Here is a 19,807-nt window from a genome sequence, read left to right on the forward strand (position 1 = left end):
CCCAAGGCCTTATGCGCAACGTTGTGTATTTCCCTTTGAACAGACAGCTCAGTTAGCAAAAGGAATTTGGATATCTGATAACCTAAACATCATTCCCATTGTTAAAGTGCTTAATTATTCACATGGCACAAAAACCCAGGTTTTGCAACCCATAGTCAAATCCAGATGCAAACATGGACAGATAACAGTTAAAATCCCTGATTGTACGGATATGGCCCATCTGAGATCCATATTGGGAAGCTGCACAAATGGAAAGCTATAAAACACAAACACTCTTCTTTCATAAAAGACATTTTTTCAAGTAGCTGAAAGCACAATGAATGTTGAGGTATTTTGTTAACAAATGGATGAGCTAAGTTCAAGGGAAGTCAAGTCACTTGCTAAAAGAGGCAAAATTAGAAGTCAAGAAGTGACATCTATTTCAGTGCTCTGCCAATGAAAGTAATTTTTATTCCTTCCCTATGGAATCTAGAAGAAGACCAGGTATAGCGGCTCACAGCTGTAATTCCAGTGCTTTGGGAGGCTGAAGCATGGAGGATCGCTTGAGGCCAGAAGTTCAAGATCAGCCTGGGCAACATGGCAAGATGCTATCTCTACAAAAAAATAAAAAATAATCAGCCAGGCATGGTGGTGCATACCTATAGTCCTAGCTACTTGGGAGACTGAGGTGTGAGGAGTATTGCTTGAGCCCAGGAGTTCAAGGCTGCAGTGAGCCATGATCATGCCACTGCACTCCAGTCTGGGTGACAGAGCAAGACCTTGTCCCTTAAAAAAAAATTTATTTCAAAGAATCTAAAAGAAAAAAGGGAAGACTACGGAGTTCATGTACAGCTCAAAGAAGTGGAATAGGGAAGTTTAAACAAAAAGGGAAAAAAACACACACATACAAGAATAGACACTGTTGGCAACCCTGCAGAGTCAGAGTTTGAAAGTGAGAGTTGGAAACTTGACCTCTGAGTTTGCTGGAGGAAGCCAGCAAAATGATTTAGAAAGGATAATATAATCATAATGGCAGGAAGTGAGTACAGTCCTCTTGGCTAGAGAATCTCAGTTACAGTGTTTGGGGCAGACCAACTGGAAATGATGCTACGTCAGGGACCACGTTTGAAAGCCTAAATCTAAGTTGACAGGAGGTGTTCCATGGAGGCGCTGGGAAAGAGGGACTCAAAGGCAGACCTCCACACAGTGGACTTACTAGTCTCGCTCTGTCACCCAGGCTGGAGCGCAGTGGCATGATCTCAGCTTACTGCAGCCTCAACCTCCTGGGGTCAAGCAATCCTTCCACCTCAGCCTCCTGAACAGCTGGGACCACAGGTACAGGCCACCATGCCCAGCTAATTTTTGTCCTTTTGGACAGACAGGGTTTTAACATGTTGCCCAGGCTGGTCTCGAACTCCTGAGCTCAAGCAATCTGCCTGCCTCAGCTTCCCAAAGTGCTGGAGGTGTTTTATGGATTGAATACTGTTCAGTTGTACCCTATGAAAGTGGCCCACCACAATGGCCTGTTTTCCTGAGTGATTCTAGAGAGACAGCAGGAGGGGCTGCTTGCTCCCATGGGGCTCAAAGGGCGGATTGGAACAAAATTGGACAGTGGCCTCTGTGCTTGCTGGCTCCCCAGCCCCAAGCCTCCTCTCTGTGGGAACCACGGGACACTCATACTGCTGGAATGTGGCTCTTCCCACAGTCAGACACCACTGGCCAGCCAGGACCTCCCCTCCTGTTGAAAAATGCTCTCCCTTGCAGCTCCCACTAGGAAACCTGGAAGGCTAAACTGTCTATGACGTTGTTTCCCTAAAATGTGCCCAGACACTGTGTTTTATAAAGTTTCTGTCTCTTCTTTCTGTTAAGAAAGGAGAAAAAGGATCCCAGCTATTCGGGAGGCTGAGGCAGGAGAATTGCTTGAACCAGAGAGGTGGAGGTTGCAGTGAGCTGAGATCGTGCCATTGTACTCCAGCCTGGGCAACAGAGCGAGACTCCGTTTCAAAAACAAAAGAAAGGGGGGAAAGGAAAAGCATTCCCAGTACTCTTGTCCACCTCCTCAGTTGAAAGTGCAATAAAAAGGTTCTTCTGGCTGGGCGCGGTGGCTCACACCTATAATCCCAGCGCTTTGGGAGGCCGAGGCAGGCAGATCACTTGAGGCCAAGAATTCAAGACCAGCCTGCCCAACATAGTGAAACCCTGTCTCTGCTAAAAATACAAAAAAATTAGCCAGGTATAGTGGCATGCACCTGTAATCCCAGCTACTCGGGAGGCTGAGGCAGGAGAATTGCTTGAACCTGGGAGGTGGAGGCTGCAGTGAGCCGAGATCATGCCACTGCACTCCACCCCAGATGACAGAGCCACGCTTTGTCTCAAAAATAAAATAAAATAAATAAAAAATAAAAGGATTCTTCTCTCTAGTGTTCCCATGTCTCTCAAGATACTCTCCCAACTGCCCTGGTGCCCAAACTCGTGTTTATTCCCTTCCTATTCACTACCCTTCACCTCTCAGGTATTAGGTAAAGCCAATGTCTTGGGGAAAAGTGACTAAAAAGAGGAAATGACAGTTTTCTCTCTAACAAAAATATGAAACTAAGAAGAAAAAAAATGAAATAGACCCATCTTTTTGGTAGTGTGCAGAGTAAAAGCCATTTTAAAAAACTATTTTTAAAAAAACATGATTTTCAAAATTCGTATAGTGAGAACACTATATTTTAAATACAGGTTGAGTATCCCTAATCCAAAAATATGAAATCCAGAATGCACCAAAATCTGGAGCCTCTTGAGCACTGACAGCACTCAAAGGGAATGCTCCGCTTTAGGTTGAGCAGCCCTATGACGCAAATATTTCAAACTCCTAAAAAATCTGAAATTTAAAACACTCCTGATCATAAGCATTTCAGAGAAGGGACACTCACCCTGAATTAACACAATCCATTCAATTTAACTTTTTTTTTTTTTTTTTTAGCTATTGTTTATAAAATAAAAACTAGCCTAAGCCTTGCTGAGTGGGCGTATCTTGATTGCAGTTATTGTTGCAGAGGTACATTGTGAAGAGGCCAGGTCTGTAGGTCAGCCCGTGCCGGTCCTGGTTTATGGATGGTTGGAAAAGAGCTAGTCCCATTCCAGTTGTCATTGTCAGCCAAGTGCATTGTCGAAATATCCCACTTTCCTGGCAAAGCTATCATTGGTATATTTCCACTTGGCCCAGTGCGTGGAATTGTTTTCATACGCTTCCCATGCTTTGAGAGGTCTGCACAGAAGAAAACATGAGAAGAGGAGTGGGGAAGAGCGGAGGGGTTCAGACAGGAAAAGGGGGAGAGCGAGAAGGAGCCTGACCCTGTGGGTCTGCCAGGGCCCTGCATGGTCCAGCTTATACCCTATCCCCTGGCCTCCAAATGCCCAGGAAGCAGACTGCCTCGGAAGACACTACATGTTGAGGTTCACATCACCAAGTCTGCTGTGTCCAAGGCTTGGACCGAGCACTGGAAAAATGACCCAGTGGCCAATTAAACTTTCCACTGGCAGACATTGGATGAAAACTTTATTTTTAAGTGAAATCTTTCCGTTTGAGTAGTTTTTTAATGAAATGAAGCATGTACTGACATGCACTCTGTGGAGAATAGGAAAATGATTAAATTCTGTGCTGCCATTTTGGGTGGCGGCACTCGAGCCAGCGTCAAGCATTAGGAGGCATTTCAGGGGCTGTACCACCCCCAGAAGGATCTGTCAGGCCCTTCTGCCTGTTTCCCCTCCAGTTCCTGTGGGCTCCTGGAAGGGACAGAGACACAGGAGATTTCTGCAGGTCCAAGCTCTGTCGTTGCTGAAATATGAAACCAAGGACTGTACTGAAAGATGCGGCAAGGCAAATGCTTTGGAGAATGTCAATTCTGCTACGTGATTACACACTCTTCCTTCCTAATCTTTCTGGGCAATATGTATGAAGAAATAGAAACAGTAAATAGTGTCGTAACCATTTCAGGTTTTGTGGCCAAATGAGGTCAGTTCAGATCAGTTCTGCAGTCAAGTGAGTTACAAAAACTTGATGGTGTTCAGAGCTTGTTGGATTGCGGAATTGTGGAGAAGGAAATGCTGGCCTCTGTCCGCATTTGTCTAGAGCCCGAGGAGAAGCCTGCCTTTCATTCCCGAGCAGCTCCAGTTCCTCCCTTGTTTCCAGCTCCCCCGCCCCCATCCCCCGTTTTCAGCCATTGGAGGAGGATGTAGGCTAATTAGCCACAGTGCTGCCTCTCCCTCTGCCCATGCAACTGAGGAAGTCACTGGTAAAGGCATGCATGGCACAGAGGCAGGGACCCTGACTCCCTCACCAAACCTCTCTCTCTGAAATAAGGGGTCGCCCTGACACGTGAGTGAGGTTATTTTACGACAATTGCATTGAAGGCCTACTTCAGTGCAGCAGAAATAATATATGAATTATTACTATCTCAAGAAATGATCATGGCAGAGAGTAAGAAAGCATCCTGAAAAGGTCTGGAGAGACGTGCGACGGACGGGCTGTGGTTGACAGCCAGGAGGAGCCAGGATGCACTCAGCTCTGCAAGTAACAACACAACCACGAGGACTGGCAACAGACCCCAAAGTCTGAGTGTTCCCTGCCCAGGGGGACAGGCTATGCTCTGGCCCAGCGCCTCTGGCTATGCTGACAGGTTTCCAGCTAGCAGGTCACCACCTCCCCTGGAAGTAAAGGGAGCGAGCTCCATGCGTATGGTGTGTGCTCCTGCTGGCTGTAGCCCTGGGAAAGAGGGGAAGAAATCTTGGTTTCTATATGGCTTGACGTCGAGTTCTTGCTCCTGCAAATTAACCAGGTCAGAAATTGGGGAGGATTCCAGATGACAGCCTCACCAGCCAGGAAGCAACCAAAGCATGGCACAGCTCGACAGGGAGCTGCCAGAAGGTGATCTAACGGAAAAGGGAAGCAAAACTAGAGAACAGTGGTCGGCAGTAGTTGGGAAGAGGTCAGGACATTGGCCACCCCCTAAGCATGGTAGTTCCTGTAGTGTTAAGGCGGCCAGTGTGCAGGAGGCCGCGCTCTCTAAGGAGTTAACGATCTGTCTTCTGTGAGTGCTATGCAGCCCAGTGTTTCCGCAGCTTCCCCAGAGTCAGGAAAACCTCAGATGATGGATGGCCTGGCTGAGGTCATCAGTAGAGATAGGCCCCGGACATGGTCTGTCTCCCCATCAGATTCACCAAACCTCAGGGCAGTGGGGTCACAGGGCCAGACGGTGCCCAGCCACGCTGGCATGATGGCAGATTTCCCTCAGTGAGGAACTAGGAGTTTGCCCAAGCATGAGGAAAACGAATTTATGAAGTTCATAAATGGAGTTTATAAATGCTATAAACAAGGGGCAGCATGCTTTCATTCTGTGTGGATTTTTTTGTCTGCTTTATTCATATATTTTTGTCAGTTTAATTGAAGTATAATTTACACACAATAAAATTCAACAATTTTAAGAATGCAGTTTATTGAGTTTTGACAAACATAAACAGTCACACCACCCCATACATAATATAGAACAGGGGTTGGCAGATGTGGCTCCCAACCTGTGTTTGTTTTGTACATTTTTAAAGGGTTGTTAAAAAGAAGACGACAGGGATCATATGTGACCCACAAAGCCAAAAATATTTACTGTCTGGCCTTTTACAGGAAAAGTTTGTTGACCCGTTGACCCTGACACGGAACATTCCCATCCCACTTGGAGATCCTTCTGGCCCCTTAGCAGGGATTCCTCCCCTCCCCAGGCAGCCACTGATCTGCTTTCTGTAGATGTAGTTGTGCCTTTTCTAGAATTTCGCATAAATGAAATCATACAGTATGTTGCCTTTTGTGTCTGGCTTGCTTCACTTATATTGCTTTGGAGAGTCATTCTGGATTTTTGCATGTCTCGGTTCTGCACTCCTTTATTTCTGAGTAGCATGGCAGGGTTTGACTCCTGGGGGGAATGGGGGCACTTCACATGTTTTAGCCACCTGCAGATGCAAAGAAGAAGAAAGGGGATCTGCAAGTGCGGCGGTCAGGGCCTGGAGTCCCGGGGTGCCCACTCTCACTGCCTTGTCTTTGCAGGCATGAACAACCGGGAGGTGCTGGAGCAGGTGGAGCGAGGCTACAGGATGCCCTGCCCGCAGGACTGCCCCATCTCTCTGCATGAGCTCATGATCCACTGCTGGAAAAAGGACCCTGAAGAACGCCCCACTTTTGAGTACTTGCAGAGCTTCCTGGAAGACTACTTTACCGCCACAGAGCCCCAGTACCAACCTGGTGAAAACCTGTAAGGCCCGGGTCTGCGGAGAGAGGCCTTGTCCCAGAGGCTGCCCCACCCCCCCCCATTAGCTTTCAATTCCGTAGCCGGCTGCTCCCCAGCAGCAGAACCGCCCAGGATCAGATTGCATGTGACTCTGAAGCTGACGAACTTCCATGGCCCTCATTAATGACACTTGTCCCCAAATCCGAACCTCCTCTGTGAAGCATTCGAGACAGAACCTTGTTATTTCTCAGACTTTGGAAAATGCATTGTATCGATGTTATGTAAAAGGCCAAACCTCTGTTCAGTGTAAATAGTTACTCCAGTGCCAACAATCCTAGTGCTTTCCTTTTTTAAAAATGCAAATCCTATGTGATTTTAACTCTGTCTTCACCTGATTCAACTAAAAAAAAAAAAAGTATTATTTTCCAAAAGTGGCCTCTTTGTCTAAAACAATAAAATTTTTTTTCATGTTTTAACAAAAACCAATCAGGACAGGTGTTTCTTTTTGTTTTCTTTTTATAAATATGAATGTATATAATATATATGTCCCTGTACATACACAATGTGGGTGCTAATGCGGAGACTGTGGCCAGCCTGGGCCACCAAGCTATGGAACCCAGAGGGAGGATTTTACTGTAAGTCAGCATCAAAGCACTGGTGTTATTCTGAAAACACCAGTGGCCTCATTTTTGGCTTTTGCAAAGCATGAATTTTTTCATTTGGATTGCACTTTCCTGGTTCATGACTGTACCTGTAGATGGCTGTTACTTTGACTCTTTTCAGGAACCGCCCCCCCAGGCTGAATTTACAAGTTCTGTTAGCAGTATTTGCTTCAACTTACTGCCGTTTGTTCTCAAAACTTAAAAATAAGCAAGCAAATGGCTACCGAGAGAACTGGAAGATGGATACCACACAAACTTCTTGTATAAAAATATGAATGCTGAAATGTTTCAGACATTTTTAATTTAATAAACCTGTAACCACATTTAAATGATCTAAAACCCATAGCATTGTAGTCATGGCAACCTGCTAAACTTTCTCATGCAACTAAAATTTCTGGGGGAAATGAGGGTGGGGGTTGTACATTTCCCATTGTAAAATAAGTGTTTTAAATGTCCTGTACTGCTAATGAATGACTTTCTATATGTCCAGGAGTTCTCCAGTGGAATAACTATGCACTACTTTACATTTCATGGGGATGCACAAAAACAAAAGAGTATTACATTTTTAGTTGCTGTTTGTACCACCTTAAATTACATATGTTTAACACCAACAAATCAAAAATCCTATTTCTATTGAGTTTTTAATACTGACTAGCAACTCTTAATTCCTTTTTTGTTATGATTCATTTGTGAGTTTACATTTTTAAATTGTTTAACTTTCTTAATTTAGTAATTAAAAAGAGAGCATTTTACATTTGAATTTTTTTTTGTTTATTTGTTTAAATCATGGAAGGTACTCGTAGTTCTGTGGTACATCTGTCCCACACCAGATGGTATGGAGTCACCTGGTGAATTTAGCCTTTGTGCGATGATTTGCAAATGACAGAAACATTCAGAACATCTGGAGAGTTCTTTTCCCTCTAGAAAGGGTAGGCTCTTGACCAGCTATTTCAGAGGATCATTAAAGCAAACGTAGGCATACCTTACCATTTGAATTTGTCAGACATTTTTTCTAACTGGAATTTACTGTGTCCTGCTTGTAGGAGAAATAGACAGTCACAAGAAGAATCTTTCTTGTCCTGGAGTCAGTATATGTATTTCCACATGTCCCCCCACTTCTGGAATGAAGGAGCTAACGGAGGAACAACCTAGTGTGGTAGGAAGGGCAGTGGGTGGACGCAGGCTACCTGTCCGCATCTGGCTCTGTGATCATTCAGCTTCAGGACCCTGAGCCACCTCCTGGCATCTGTCGTTTTCAGGGCCTGTCTGTAAAACTGAAGGGGTTAGATGAGATTCACTCCTTAGATCTCTACAGCTCTAAGATCCTGTGATTCTAAGATCACTGATGCCATGCGGGGTCCTAGAAAAAGGATGGTTTTCTTTGTTGAAATAACCTTTACATTTAGGGAGGGCCTCCAACACTAAAAAAAAAAAAAAAAGAAAAGAAATAGGTTTTCTGATTAATCAAAACTTTATGGTGTTGTTTTTGGCATTAATAGACTTGCTAAACTGATAAAATTTTATTTATTTATTTATTTATTTTTGAGACAGAGTCTCTGTCGCCCAGGCTGGAGTGCAATGGCGCCATCTCGGCTCACTGCAACCTCTGCCAGGTTCAAGGGATTCTCCTGCCTCAACCTCTTGAGTAGCTGGGATTACAGGCACGCACCACCACGCCTGGCTAATTTTTGTATTTTTAGTAGAGACGGGGTTTCACCACGTTGATCAGGCTGGTCTCGAACTCCTGACCTCGTGATCCCCCTGCCTTGGCCTCCCAAAGTGCTGGAATTACAGGCATGAGCCACAGCGCCTAGTAGATAAAATTTTAAAGATCTTATTACTTATATTATTATCACATTATTAGGTAGTTGATTAACATATTCTAGATATTTTTAAAGATAACTTTGCTTTTAATCCTCACACCCCACTAAGTTGGATAATATGCAAATATTTCTGGAGGATTTTTGTTTATGTTCTGATTCATTCAAAACAATCTGGGAAAAAAAACCGTTCTAAATAGAAATTCTTTAAAAAAAAAAAAAAAAAAAGTCTCTTCAAACCAAAGTATAGCCTTTAATTTATCAGTGAGTTCATGGTGGATTCTCTTATATGAAAGAAAGCTAAGGACTCAGGCCACCTCAAGGGCACTCTTAGGAAACACAGTGTGCTGTAGAGTGAGGTTGCAGAGTGAAAGTAAGAGAGCATCTATAAATACAAAGAAGTCAGAGACTTTTGGGTTTTTTCTCCCAAGAGGCAAATGTGCTTTCAAGAGATATTCCTGAGGTAGACCATTCCAGAGAGTCCCCACACCTCCCAAGTAGCCTCTCTTCCTCATAAGTTGTACAAGCTTAGGGTGAGGAAACTGAATTTGCTGACCAGAAAGTTCTCCTGTTAAGAAAGAAAAGTATCACCTTAATGTCAGGGTGATGGTGAGGAATTTTTTGTCTTCAGTAACCTGGCAGTGAGCAAGTATTCGCTTTGTCCCCTTAGGAAAGCTGGCATCTAGCACTCCTCTGCTGGAAAGGGAGCCTTCCTCATAAACTATTACTTTTTACTTTTTTTTTTAAGACAGGGTCTTGCTCTGTCACCCAGGCTGGAGTGCAGTAGTACAAACATGGTTCACTGCAGCCTCAACCTCCCGGCCTCAAGCGATCCTCCCAACCACACTGGCTAATTTTTATTATGATTATTTTTTGTAGAGATAGGGCCTTGCCATGTTGCCCCAAGCTGGTCTTGAACTCCTGGGTTCAAGCAATCCTCCTGCCTTGGCCTCCCAAAGTGTTGGGATTACAGACGTGAGCCACAGAGCCAACCTCTTTTACTTTTTAAAAATCAAACAGTAGGCCAGACGCGGTGGCTCACGCCTATAATCCCAGGACTTCGGGAGGCCAAGACGGGCAGATCACGAGGTCAAGAGATCGAGACCATCCTGGCCAACCTGATGAAACCCCGCCTCTACTAAAAATACAAAAATTATCTGGGCGTAGTGGCATGCGCCTGTAGTCCCAGCTACTCAGGAGGCTGAGGCAGGAGAATCGCTTGAATCCAGGAGGCAGAAGTTGCAGTGAGCCAAGATCGTGCCACTGCACCCCAGCCTGGCGACAGAGTGAGACTCGTTATCTCAAAAAAAATAAATCAATCAATCAAATAACAAACCTACTGGAGAAGACCATTTGCAAAGTTCAGACATTGTAACTGCAACAAAAGGATTTCTCTTCACTCCATTCTCTGCAGCTCCTGATCTCTGATGATGATCAGTTCACGGGCTGGGAGGATCAGAGAGCCTAGGAGACAGGGGGTCCCATGCTTTAGAACATCAGGGTAGATAGAGACAAATAATGCATTTGACTTTGCCATAGTCATGACACAGAAAGGTGTATGGGGAACCAGGCATTTCCATGAGAAAAGTTAAGGATATATATAATCCCTCCAACACAGCCACACTGTTGAAGATTTCCTTACCAGCACCAGGAGGTGTTTACCTGCTTTGAGAAAGATAGGAATCCTCCTGTGGCTAAGTGTTGGCACCAGAGGATTTTATAGTAGCATTAGTGTGGCAAAATAGGATCTGCAATTTCCCAGGGGGTCTTAAGAATGTATACTATATTAATTGGAATGGTTCTTTTATGAATCTTGAAAGAGTATGGTTTTCAGCAACAGGCAGAAGAGAATTGTACTAAAGCCCACAGCAAAAGGGATGTCATCTGTTTATTAGTCACGACTCAGGACAAAGAACGTCACGTGCTAGGCATGGCCTAACAAGTTGTATTGGAATAAAATGACCTTTGGTCAGTTTGTTCCTGAAAGGTATTTTAATAGGTTTAAATGACTTTTGTTGACCTTCTTACCACTATATATTATACAATACTGTTGGAATTCAATTATGCTGTCAAAAACATTTGTTAGAAGGGAGGGAGGAGACTGGCTTTGGTTTGGGGGCAGGGGAAGGAAGCTTAAACACATTCTTATTCTAAAAATGATATAGAGGGTATAGATTACTAAAGCAATTGCCAATTACATATATTTTTTAATTCTGAAAAATAGTTTATAACTACAGAGAAGAAAATAATGAAAAATAGTACCTTTACTGTATTTGAAATATCAAATAGACCTTTGTAATTTATATACACCTATATTCCCAGAAAATTTTCATACATAATAAACTCCTAAATCATACCTCATTCTTTCCCAACATGCAAAATATTCAGAATCCTATGGAGGGACAAATATACCTTTATTTTAAAAGTTAATTCTGAGCACTGAAAATAAATGGTTTTCCAGTGTTGCAGGGACATTCTAACAAAATGCGATCAGTGACAAACAACGGCTTCCTCAACAGCCAGAACGCTGTGCTCCTCTCCATCCGGCTTACTACTCTCCAATAACCTGTTTAATGCCACCACTGTGCTTAATACTACTCTGCTCTAATGTGTTTGCCCTGCCAGATTGTGAGCCCGAGAACAGAAACTTCCTGATTGGCTCACCATTATTCTCCCTGCACCTAAAACAGCATCTGGCAGATGCTGGCTGGACTGATGGATGGACTGTTAGGTGAATGAGGCCGACTGTCCAGTGGGGTGAATGGTTTACCTTCGAATGACACATTGACCTAAGAACCTGCTAAGCCCATGGGACTGACAGCATGCTGCCCACAGTGCTAGTCCTGAGCATTATGGACGTGTGGCCACCAGTGTTCCAGATATGATTGAAGGCCCAATCTATAGCCTGATACTTCCCAACCCTTTCCCTAGAACTGTCACAATGCCAGTGAGGATAAACTTGTACCTCTGTAACCTGAGAGACAGCATGAAGTAAATGGCACCAAGTGATACATACTCTTATTTTGGTTCCATTTGGTTTTGAGACGGGATCTCACTATGTTGCCCAGGCTGGATTCAAATTCCTGGCCTCAAGCAATCCTCCCACTTCAGTCTCCCAAGTAGCTGGGACTACAGGCATGTGCCACCACGCCTGGCCACAGTCTTTGTTGTTTGTGACAGGGTATCACTCTGTTATCCAGGCTAGAGTGCAATGATGTGATCATGGCTCACTGCAGCCTTGACATTCTGGGCTCAAGCCATCCTCCCACCCCAGGCTCCCAAGTAGCTAGGACTACAAGTGTGTGCCACCACACTCGGCTAATTTTTTCTTTTTCTTTTTTTTTTTTGTAGAGACAAGGTCTTACTATGTTGCCCAGGCTGTAGCCTTAGGTAAAGTGCCTTCAAAGGCTCGTTTTAGCTTTGTAATTGTATGAAAAGTTGATATTCTACTCCCTAAGATATCCATCTTTGTCTTCAGATAAAAATTATTTTCCCAAGTCATCAAGTTGTGCCATATTACCCAGCCTGTAGCTTGTAGTGTCCCTGACACACCCTTGCATGAGGCAGGGAGCCCGTGTGCCCTGTGTGAGAAGCCCAGAGTGAAGATGTTGTCCATATCGTACATGGAAAAGGTAACATTAGCCCCCATTAATGTGGATTCTCTCATCTGATTTCCTTTTTTCACCCAGCAAAGTGCCCAGTGACTGAGAATGAGACAGAAGATGAGGGCGTTTGATGATAAGGAAGAGGAAAGCCATCAGAGCCACCTGGAAGTAGAGGTCTGCTCAGGTCGGCCTGCTTAACCAAGATGGCCGCCAGTGGGAGTAGGAAGGATGAAGACATTGCACACATTTGGAGGAAGAACCCAAAGCTGGCATGAGAGGAGTCCTTTCCAGGGCTGTTCAAGGCAACGGGATGCAGGTGGATATGACTGTAGATGGGTGTAAAGACTTACCATTCACTCCTCCAAACTTCCGTTGTATACTTATTATGGGCTAGGCCCTGTGCCTAGCTCCAGAAATTCAAAAAGAGACGATATCCACAGTCTAGTAAGGATGAAGACCCATAAAAATAGTTGCAATAAGCTCTCTTAGAAGCACAGTTGTTAGCAAAGTAGTAACATCTAGCTCAGAATGGGGGCGCGCAGGGGAGGCTTCCTGGAAGCCTGACTCTCTTAAAGACAAATGGAAGTAGATTACATAGTGCTTAGTAAGGGCCTACCGCTCCTTGCCTTTGGATTTGTTTCCTTCTGATTTCTAGCCCCTGTTGGGGTTACCTCATGCTTTCAATACAGAAGACATAAACAAATGGGTCTCAATGAAGAAAAACCAAGAGTACACACACAAGAATCTCAGTCGCTCTCTGTCTCTCTGTTTCTCTCCTCTCTCGCTCTCCCTCTCTCTCCTCTCCCCCGACCCCATTAACAGTGTATATAGGTACACTATTTATTCTGATTAGTGGCCACTAAATAGAGGAGATGGTAGATAATAGCATTCAGGGACGGAGGAGGGTTTTAGCAGGTTGTTGGCTCCAGTGTCTCGATTAGGATATGGTCTGAAATATATTCATATTCATATTCATATTCTCATAAAGTATGAGAATAAAAGAATTGCTAGGAAGAAGCTTGGAATAACAATAACTCCTTACTACCTCTCAATAACAGCTAGTGGGAGGTTTTCTCCTATTTACAAATCCATTGTCATTTTTCCACTTACTAGCCAGGCTGTTTCTCTTGAATCATCATGCAATACGTACATTCATGGTGGAAGGTATATACTAGCAGTTGCCTGCTGTTCTGGTTGTTTTGTTCTGGATAGTTTTCCTTTAGTTAATTATCAAATGCTTACTATGTAATAATCAATGAGTAGCTAATTGGAAGCGAGAGAGAATGAAGTGGGTATTATTCAGATAGTGTTTTTAATGAAAAGCATAGACATAGTCCTGTGGGGAAATATCACTAAATAGCAAGAGATTTCATCATTTTTTTTTCTTTGGTGTGTGTTTACAAAGGATTCATTTAAGCCACTCATAAACTAAATCCAGGTATGTGAATCCTTTCATTTTTTTTTAGACTCCTCCCAAGGGGTAAACATTGGAAGACACCAGGAGGGAAGCCAAGCCTCTAGAGATTGCTCAGGAACCCCAACCACCCCAATGGAGCCGGAAGGTCTGTCAATTCCCAGAGAGGGAGGAAATGGTAAGCAAATGGCAGCAGTTGCCTAGAGAATTCAGGAATGAATAACAATGCTTTCTGGTAAATTAACCATATTACATTGTGCAGAGGAAAGTGATAGGAAAACCCTGTTAAAAATCGAATAATAATTTGCCCACCTCATTTATGCAAAATGCGTAATTTTCCTACTTCAGTGGACTTTAGTTTGATTTAAAAGATGAGCAGCTCTAGGACTTTTCACCAAAGCATAATTTGTAAGATAATTGGGAAGGGGAAGAGAAATCAGACAGTAATCAGCACAATCTTTCCTAAGCCACTTCACCTTCCTCCTCTCACCTGCAAATTTGGGAAAATATTTGTTTACCCTTTCCTGAAGTTCTCTAAATGAAAGTGCAAAGCATTAATCATTGTCATTGCTACCACTAAACCATGACCTCACCATGAGAGGGGGGAAAGCAATGCTTCATTCTATTCAGTATTTTTCTGCTCTAATTCAAATAAGTACTTGTGTTGAATAGTGGGGGAAAAAATGGAAATGTAGCAAAGCTATAGTTAAAACAGCAAGCCGAGAACAAAAGCAACACGCATGCAGGCAAAGGAGACCTTGGAAGACACACAGATAAAACAAAAAGCTGTGCTTGGCTGGGATTCTGTTTCAGAATCAAATGCAAAATGGAGAATATTGTTCCAGTTGTAAAGGTTTTGCAGTCTACAATCAGTCGGAAGGAAAAGATATCATGTAATCCACCTTGACAGTCAGAAGCTGCTCTGTTGCTGTGAATTGTGATATTTGTTCATGACTAATGTAGATTTTCAGACCCAGAATGGTTGAAGGTGGGCAGGAATTTGTAGGTGTACCAGATACCCTTCACTTCAACAGGGCACAGCCATGTCAGCTGAGGTTCATATCTCTTCCTCTCCTCCTTTTCCCTACTCCTCTCCCCTTGCTCCCCAATCTCATTAGAATCATGACATTTTTACTTATATATTCATTAATTCTCTTCATCCCCATCTCTCCACAAAAGATCATTATCTACTTATTAAACTCAGCCCTTACACAGTGTCTCATGCCTGTAATCTCAGCTATTTGGAAGGCTGAGGCGGAAGGATGGCTTGAGGTCAGGGGTTCGAGAACAGCCTGGGTGACATAGCCAGATGTCTCTAAAAAAAATTAAAATCAAAAATGTAGTAGGGCATGGTGGCACACAACTATAGTTCCAGCTGCTCAGGAGACTGAGGTGAGAGGGGATCACTTGAGCCCTGGAGGTCAAGGCTGCAGCAGTGAGCTGTGATTATGCCACTGCTCCAGCCTGGGCAAGAAAGCAAGAGCCTGTCTCTGGAAAAAAAAATTTTTTTTTTTAAATAAATTCAGTCCTTAGAGTTCCACCTTTCAGGGCAAACCTGTTTCCTTTGTTGGACTAATTCCTGTCTCTTCTACAAACGTGCTGGTCCCCCGACACTGAACTTTGAACCCCACAAATCTCAACACTTCTTATCTGTTGGGTGCCCATTCTGGTTAAGCAAAAGGACCTTCCCTAATCCTAATACTCCTCCCCACTCCTTCCATCTCTATCCCCAACCACTGCTACTGGCTGAAGATTTATTAGATACTAGTTTTGTACCTATGCCTCCGGCCACTTGCTATAAATCGCCTTTATGCAAATCGAAAAGGCTACCCTGCCTCAAGACACTTTGCTGCCATCTGCCAGGAAATTGTTGTAATAAATACGCAAAAGGATAATGACTAGAATGTGAATGTTGCCCCCTAGAATTGTGCAGTACGCAACTGGCACAACTATATGTGACAACCCTGTTGTTTGAAATCACCTGAACTCTCCTGGAACCCTGTGTAAAAATCACAACCACCATAGGTCAGTCTTGCCTTTTCATGACAGTTTGCCATTTCAAAATCTAAATCTTCCACCGCGGTCAGAATTTGCTGAGGGGACGTTTCCAGGAGAGACAGAGTCCCCACACAGCAGTCAGTACCTATGAGATTAGAGGGCTCTTCCAGCATTCCGCCCAAGCTTTGACTTGCTACCTGGCAGATACAACCCACACCACACTTGGTTGATTTTCAGGAAGCATCCAAGTTAGAAAGCTGGTAAGGCTGAATGTTGGGGTGCAGGGGGAGGTGGACCTAGCTTACATTCAGGTCAGCCATTACCCCTCTCTGGCTTTGGCGGCTTCATTTCTTGTTGATTGCCCCATCTGTTCCCCTCCCTCCTTCCCATTCAGCACAACCTGCACGTACTGGTGATCTCTCACTGCATAACAAACCACTCCAAAACTTAGTAGCAGAAATAGAAACAGTCATTTGTTTTGATCACGAATCTGCAATCTGAGCAGGACTCATTGAGGCCAGCCCACCCCTGTTCCATGCAGCCTCAGCTAGGGCAGCTGGGGTGTGGCTGGAGGAGCTGCTGTCACGATGGCTCTCGCATTTCACAATGGCTCTTCATCAACACGCTGCTACGCTGATGCCCGCTGTTGACCTCAGGAGTTCAGCTGGGGCTACTGATAGGGGCTTTGGTTCCTCTCCACTTGGGCTCCCATGTGTGTGTGGACTTGCTCACACGGTGGTGCCTATGTTGAACTACCCCAGCTGACTCATCATTAAGTAGAGACAAGCTGGACCCACCCAGCTCTGCCCAAATTTCAAATTTCTGAACAAAACAGATGACTGTGGCTTTAAGCCATTAAGGCTTGGGATAGTTTACTCTGTAGCAATCAATCACTAGAATGTATACTCCATGCTAAATGTTGCATGAATCCATTCCCACATCTTTCTAGGGTGCCTCCTGGTGCTGCAGAGTCTAGGAAGCTAAAAACTACACTGCCTAGAGTCTCTTTTCATTAGGATCATGATTGTGAGTTAAGCTACACCAATTAGACATATGTGCCCAAAGCTTGGAAGGCAGAGGCCAATGTCTTGCAGCTTTTGGCTACTTTCTGCCGCAAAGCAAGATCGTGGAGCTACTGGTAGCCACTCTCCAGCTTCATGGGCATCAAGAATCTTGTGGACGTGGCAGTGGCTAGGTTCCTCTGCCTAGCAAATGCGGTGGTGGCAGTAATTCATGCTGTTCCTGGCTTGCTGACCACTTTCTGGCCTTGTCTTGTAGCCATGATGGTCTTGCAGTCAACAGTCCCAATGGCAGCTTCCTGAGTCCTCCTTCCTGATTGTGGCAGAGGTGACAGCTCCCCTGGCAGATTGATTTTACCACATTATGGGAGCCATCCTTGGAGGCCCAGCCTAGAGCCCTGTCTTCCAGCCCTTCCAACAAGTTTGCAATTCTTCATGTTATATTCTTTTTTGGTTAAAACCCCTCGCGTGGTTTCTATTTCCCACACAGAACCCTGTAACAGATATCCACGTGATCCCAAAGTTTTGCCTCTTCTCAGTCTTTCTTTTGTTCTTGCTTGTTTGTTTTCTCTCATTTAATCATTCCTTTAATAAATATTTATGGAATGTCTACTACGCGCCAGGCACTGCACTAGACCCTGGAGAAAAATCGATGAACTAAACAGACATGGCCTCGCTCTCATAAGACGAGGCAGAGCAAAGACCATGAGGCAGCAAAAGACAACCCCTGGGTCCAGTCGGCCCCTGCTTGTTTTTGTATATAACGTTTCCTTGGAACACAGCACACTCATTCATTTATGTCTTGTCCATGGCTGGTTTTGCCCAACAATGGCAAAGTCGAGTAGTTGCAACAGAGACTGTGTGACCTACAACGCCGAAAATACTTACTGGCCCTTTTCAGAAAAAGGTTGCCAACTCCTGTATTAGATATTTAAAACGCCAAGTCATACTCCTGGAGTTCCCCACAGCCAATCAATTGCTCTTTCTGTCAATTCTGCAGACACCAGGGGTCCCCAACCCTTGGGCCATGGACTGGTACCAATCCGTGTCCTGTTAGGAACTGGGCTGCACAGCAGGAGGTGAGCGGCGGGTGGGTGAGCATTACCGCCTGAGCTCCACCTCCTGTCAGATTAGCAGTGACATTAGATTCTCACAGGAGGCTGAACCCTATTGTGAACTGTGCATGTGAGGGATCTAGGTTGAGGGCTCCTTATGAAAAGCTAATGCCTGATGATCTGAGGTGGAATGGTTTCATCCCGAAACCCTTCCTCCACCCCCATGCCCACCCCAGGCCATGGAAAAATTGTCTTCCACGAAACTGGTGCTGGTGCCAAAAAGGTTGGGGACAGCTGGCAACACCATAGCATCATGCACGGTGCTAAGCACTTCATGAGAATCCTCTCAGTTAATTCTCACAACAACCTTTGTGATTCATTATTATTATCTCTGTTCTACAGACAAAGAGACTGAGATTTAGAGAGATTTGGGCTTAGGTGACTAAGAGGATGATGATACGGAAGAGGAATAGAAAAGAGGCAGAAGATGACAAGCTCAGTCCGAACTCACACCTCCTGCAGAGAGGCACACGGGGCCATCCCGGTAGATTTCCTGGTTGGTGTGGATTTCAAGTCTGGACAGCTTCTAAGTTCAAATCACAATTCTACCATTGACTAACTAGCTGTGTGACTTTGGGGAGGTTATTTCACTTTCCCTCCTGGCCTCTTTTATTTTTAATTTATTATTATTATTATTTTGAGATGGAGTTTCACTCTTGTTGCCCAGGCTGGAGTGCAATGGCATGTTCTCAGCTCACTGCAACCTCTGCCTCCCCGGTTGAAGTGATTCTCCTGCCTTAGCCTCCCGAGTAGCTGGGATTACAGGCACACACCACCACACCTGGCTAATTTTTTGTATTTTTAGTAAAGATGGTGTTTCACTATGTTGGCCAGGTTGGTCTCGAACTCCTGATCTCAGGCGATCCACCCACCTCGGCCTCTCAAAGTGCTGGAATTACAGGCTTGAGCCACCACGCCTGGGCTATTTATTAATTTTTTAAAGAGACAGGGTTGCTGTGTCACCCAGGGTGGAATAAAGTGGTACAATCATAGCTCATCACTGTAACCTCTAACTCCTGGGCTCAAACCGTCCTTCCACCTCAGCCTCTCTGGGGCTAGGACTACAGGCATGCACCATCACACCCAGTGAACTCTGTGTGTGTGTGTGTGTGTGTGTGTGTGTGTGTTTTCTTTGGTCCAGGCAGGTCTCAAACTTCTGGACTCAAGTAATCCTCCCACCTGAACCTCCCAAAGCACTGAGATTACAGTTTTCTCATAAATAAAATGGGCTCTTGTGAAAACTAGGAAAAGTAATATGCAAATAGTATCTAGCATCATAGGGGCCAGGTATACAGTAGATACATGTGCCAAGTATATGGTACATGGTAGATGTTTTGATACGTGTAGGCAACTTCCCCTTCCCCTTCAGTCTTTTTTTTTTTTTTATAGTTTAATGTATTTTAATAGCAAACTTACAGGAACAGCACAGAAGACAGACAACATTAAAAACATGTGCTTCCATGTAGGACAACTCAGTTAGAAAAGTATAGTGAATGGATGGAATCTACTGTATGATAAAAATGCTACAAACACCATTTAGTTGCCGTCAATAAGAAATTTACTTGTTTTAAAAAAATCCAAATGCTGGCATTGTCCAGAAAAATTTAACAGGTTTATTTATAATTATTATAAAGTTGAACCGCTGAAACTTGTTCACTGAAACATTTTAACTTGCATTAATGCTTTACGCCTCTGCATTTATATTAAAAATTCACACACAAATGAAAATGGAAAAACTGCCAATACCTGATTTCTGTCCCCTATTTTCCCACTCGTAATCATATACTTAGGTACCTTTTGACCCCATGGAAAAAAAATATCTAACGTTCAGAACTACCAATAACAGGAAGAAAAGAATTTTTTTTTTTTTTTTTGAGAATGAAATGTTTCCCATCATAGTGGATTCTTAAGCACATTCTCCACGTACGTGGTGTG

General features: G+C 44.1%; 2 protein-coding genes across 6 annotated transcripts in view; one reads left to right on the top strand and one right to left on the bottom strand.

The window, feature by feature from the left end:
• The window catches only part of FYN (FYN proto-oncogene, Src family tyrosine kinase), a 99,311-nt gene extending 91,653 nt beyond the window's left edge, over window positions 1-7,658 (top strand). For all 4 annotated transcript variants that reach the window (XM_011970614.1, XM_011970611.1, XM_011970612.1 and 1 more), the window contains one exon: window positions 6,059-7,658. In XM_011970614.1, coding sequence (XP_011826004.1) covers window positions 6,059-6,267 — 209 coding nt within the window. In that variant the 3' untranslated portion in view covers window positions 6,268-7,658. The remainder of the gene's footprint in view (window positions 1-6,058) is intronic.
• Window positions 7,659-19,243: 11,585 nt separating this feature from the next.
• The window catches only part of LOC105532443 (histone H3.3-like), a 1,165-nt gene continuing 601 nt past the window's right edge, over window positions 19,244-19,807 (bottom strand). Inside the window, exon 2 of one of the 2 annotated variants that reach the window (XM_011970616.1) lies at window positions 19,244-19,757. Coding sequence is in view for 1 of the 2 variants with exons in the window: in XM_011970617.1 (XP_011826007.1) it covers window positions 19,779-19,786 (8 nt within the window). In the remaining variant the exon portion in view is untranslated. Of the gene's footprint in view, window positions 19,787-19,807 lie in introns of both variants that reach the window. The other variant, XM_011970617.1, reaches the window with a different exon arrangement.

This window comes from Mandrillus leucophaeus, unplaced genomic scaffold (genome assembly GCF_000951045.1).
Source record: "Mandrillus leucophaeus isolate KB7577 unplaced genomic scaffold, Mleu.le_1.0 Scaffold96, whole genome shotgun sequence".
Lineage (NCBI taxonomy): Eukaryota > Metazoa > Chordata > Mammalia > Primates > Cercopithecidae > Mandrillus > Mandrillus leucophaeus.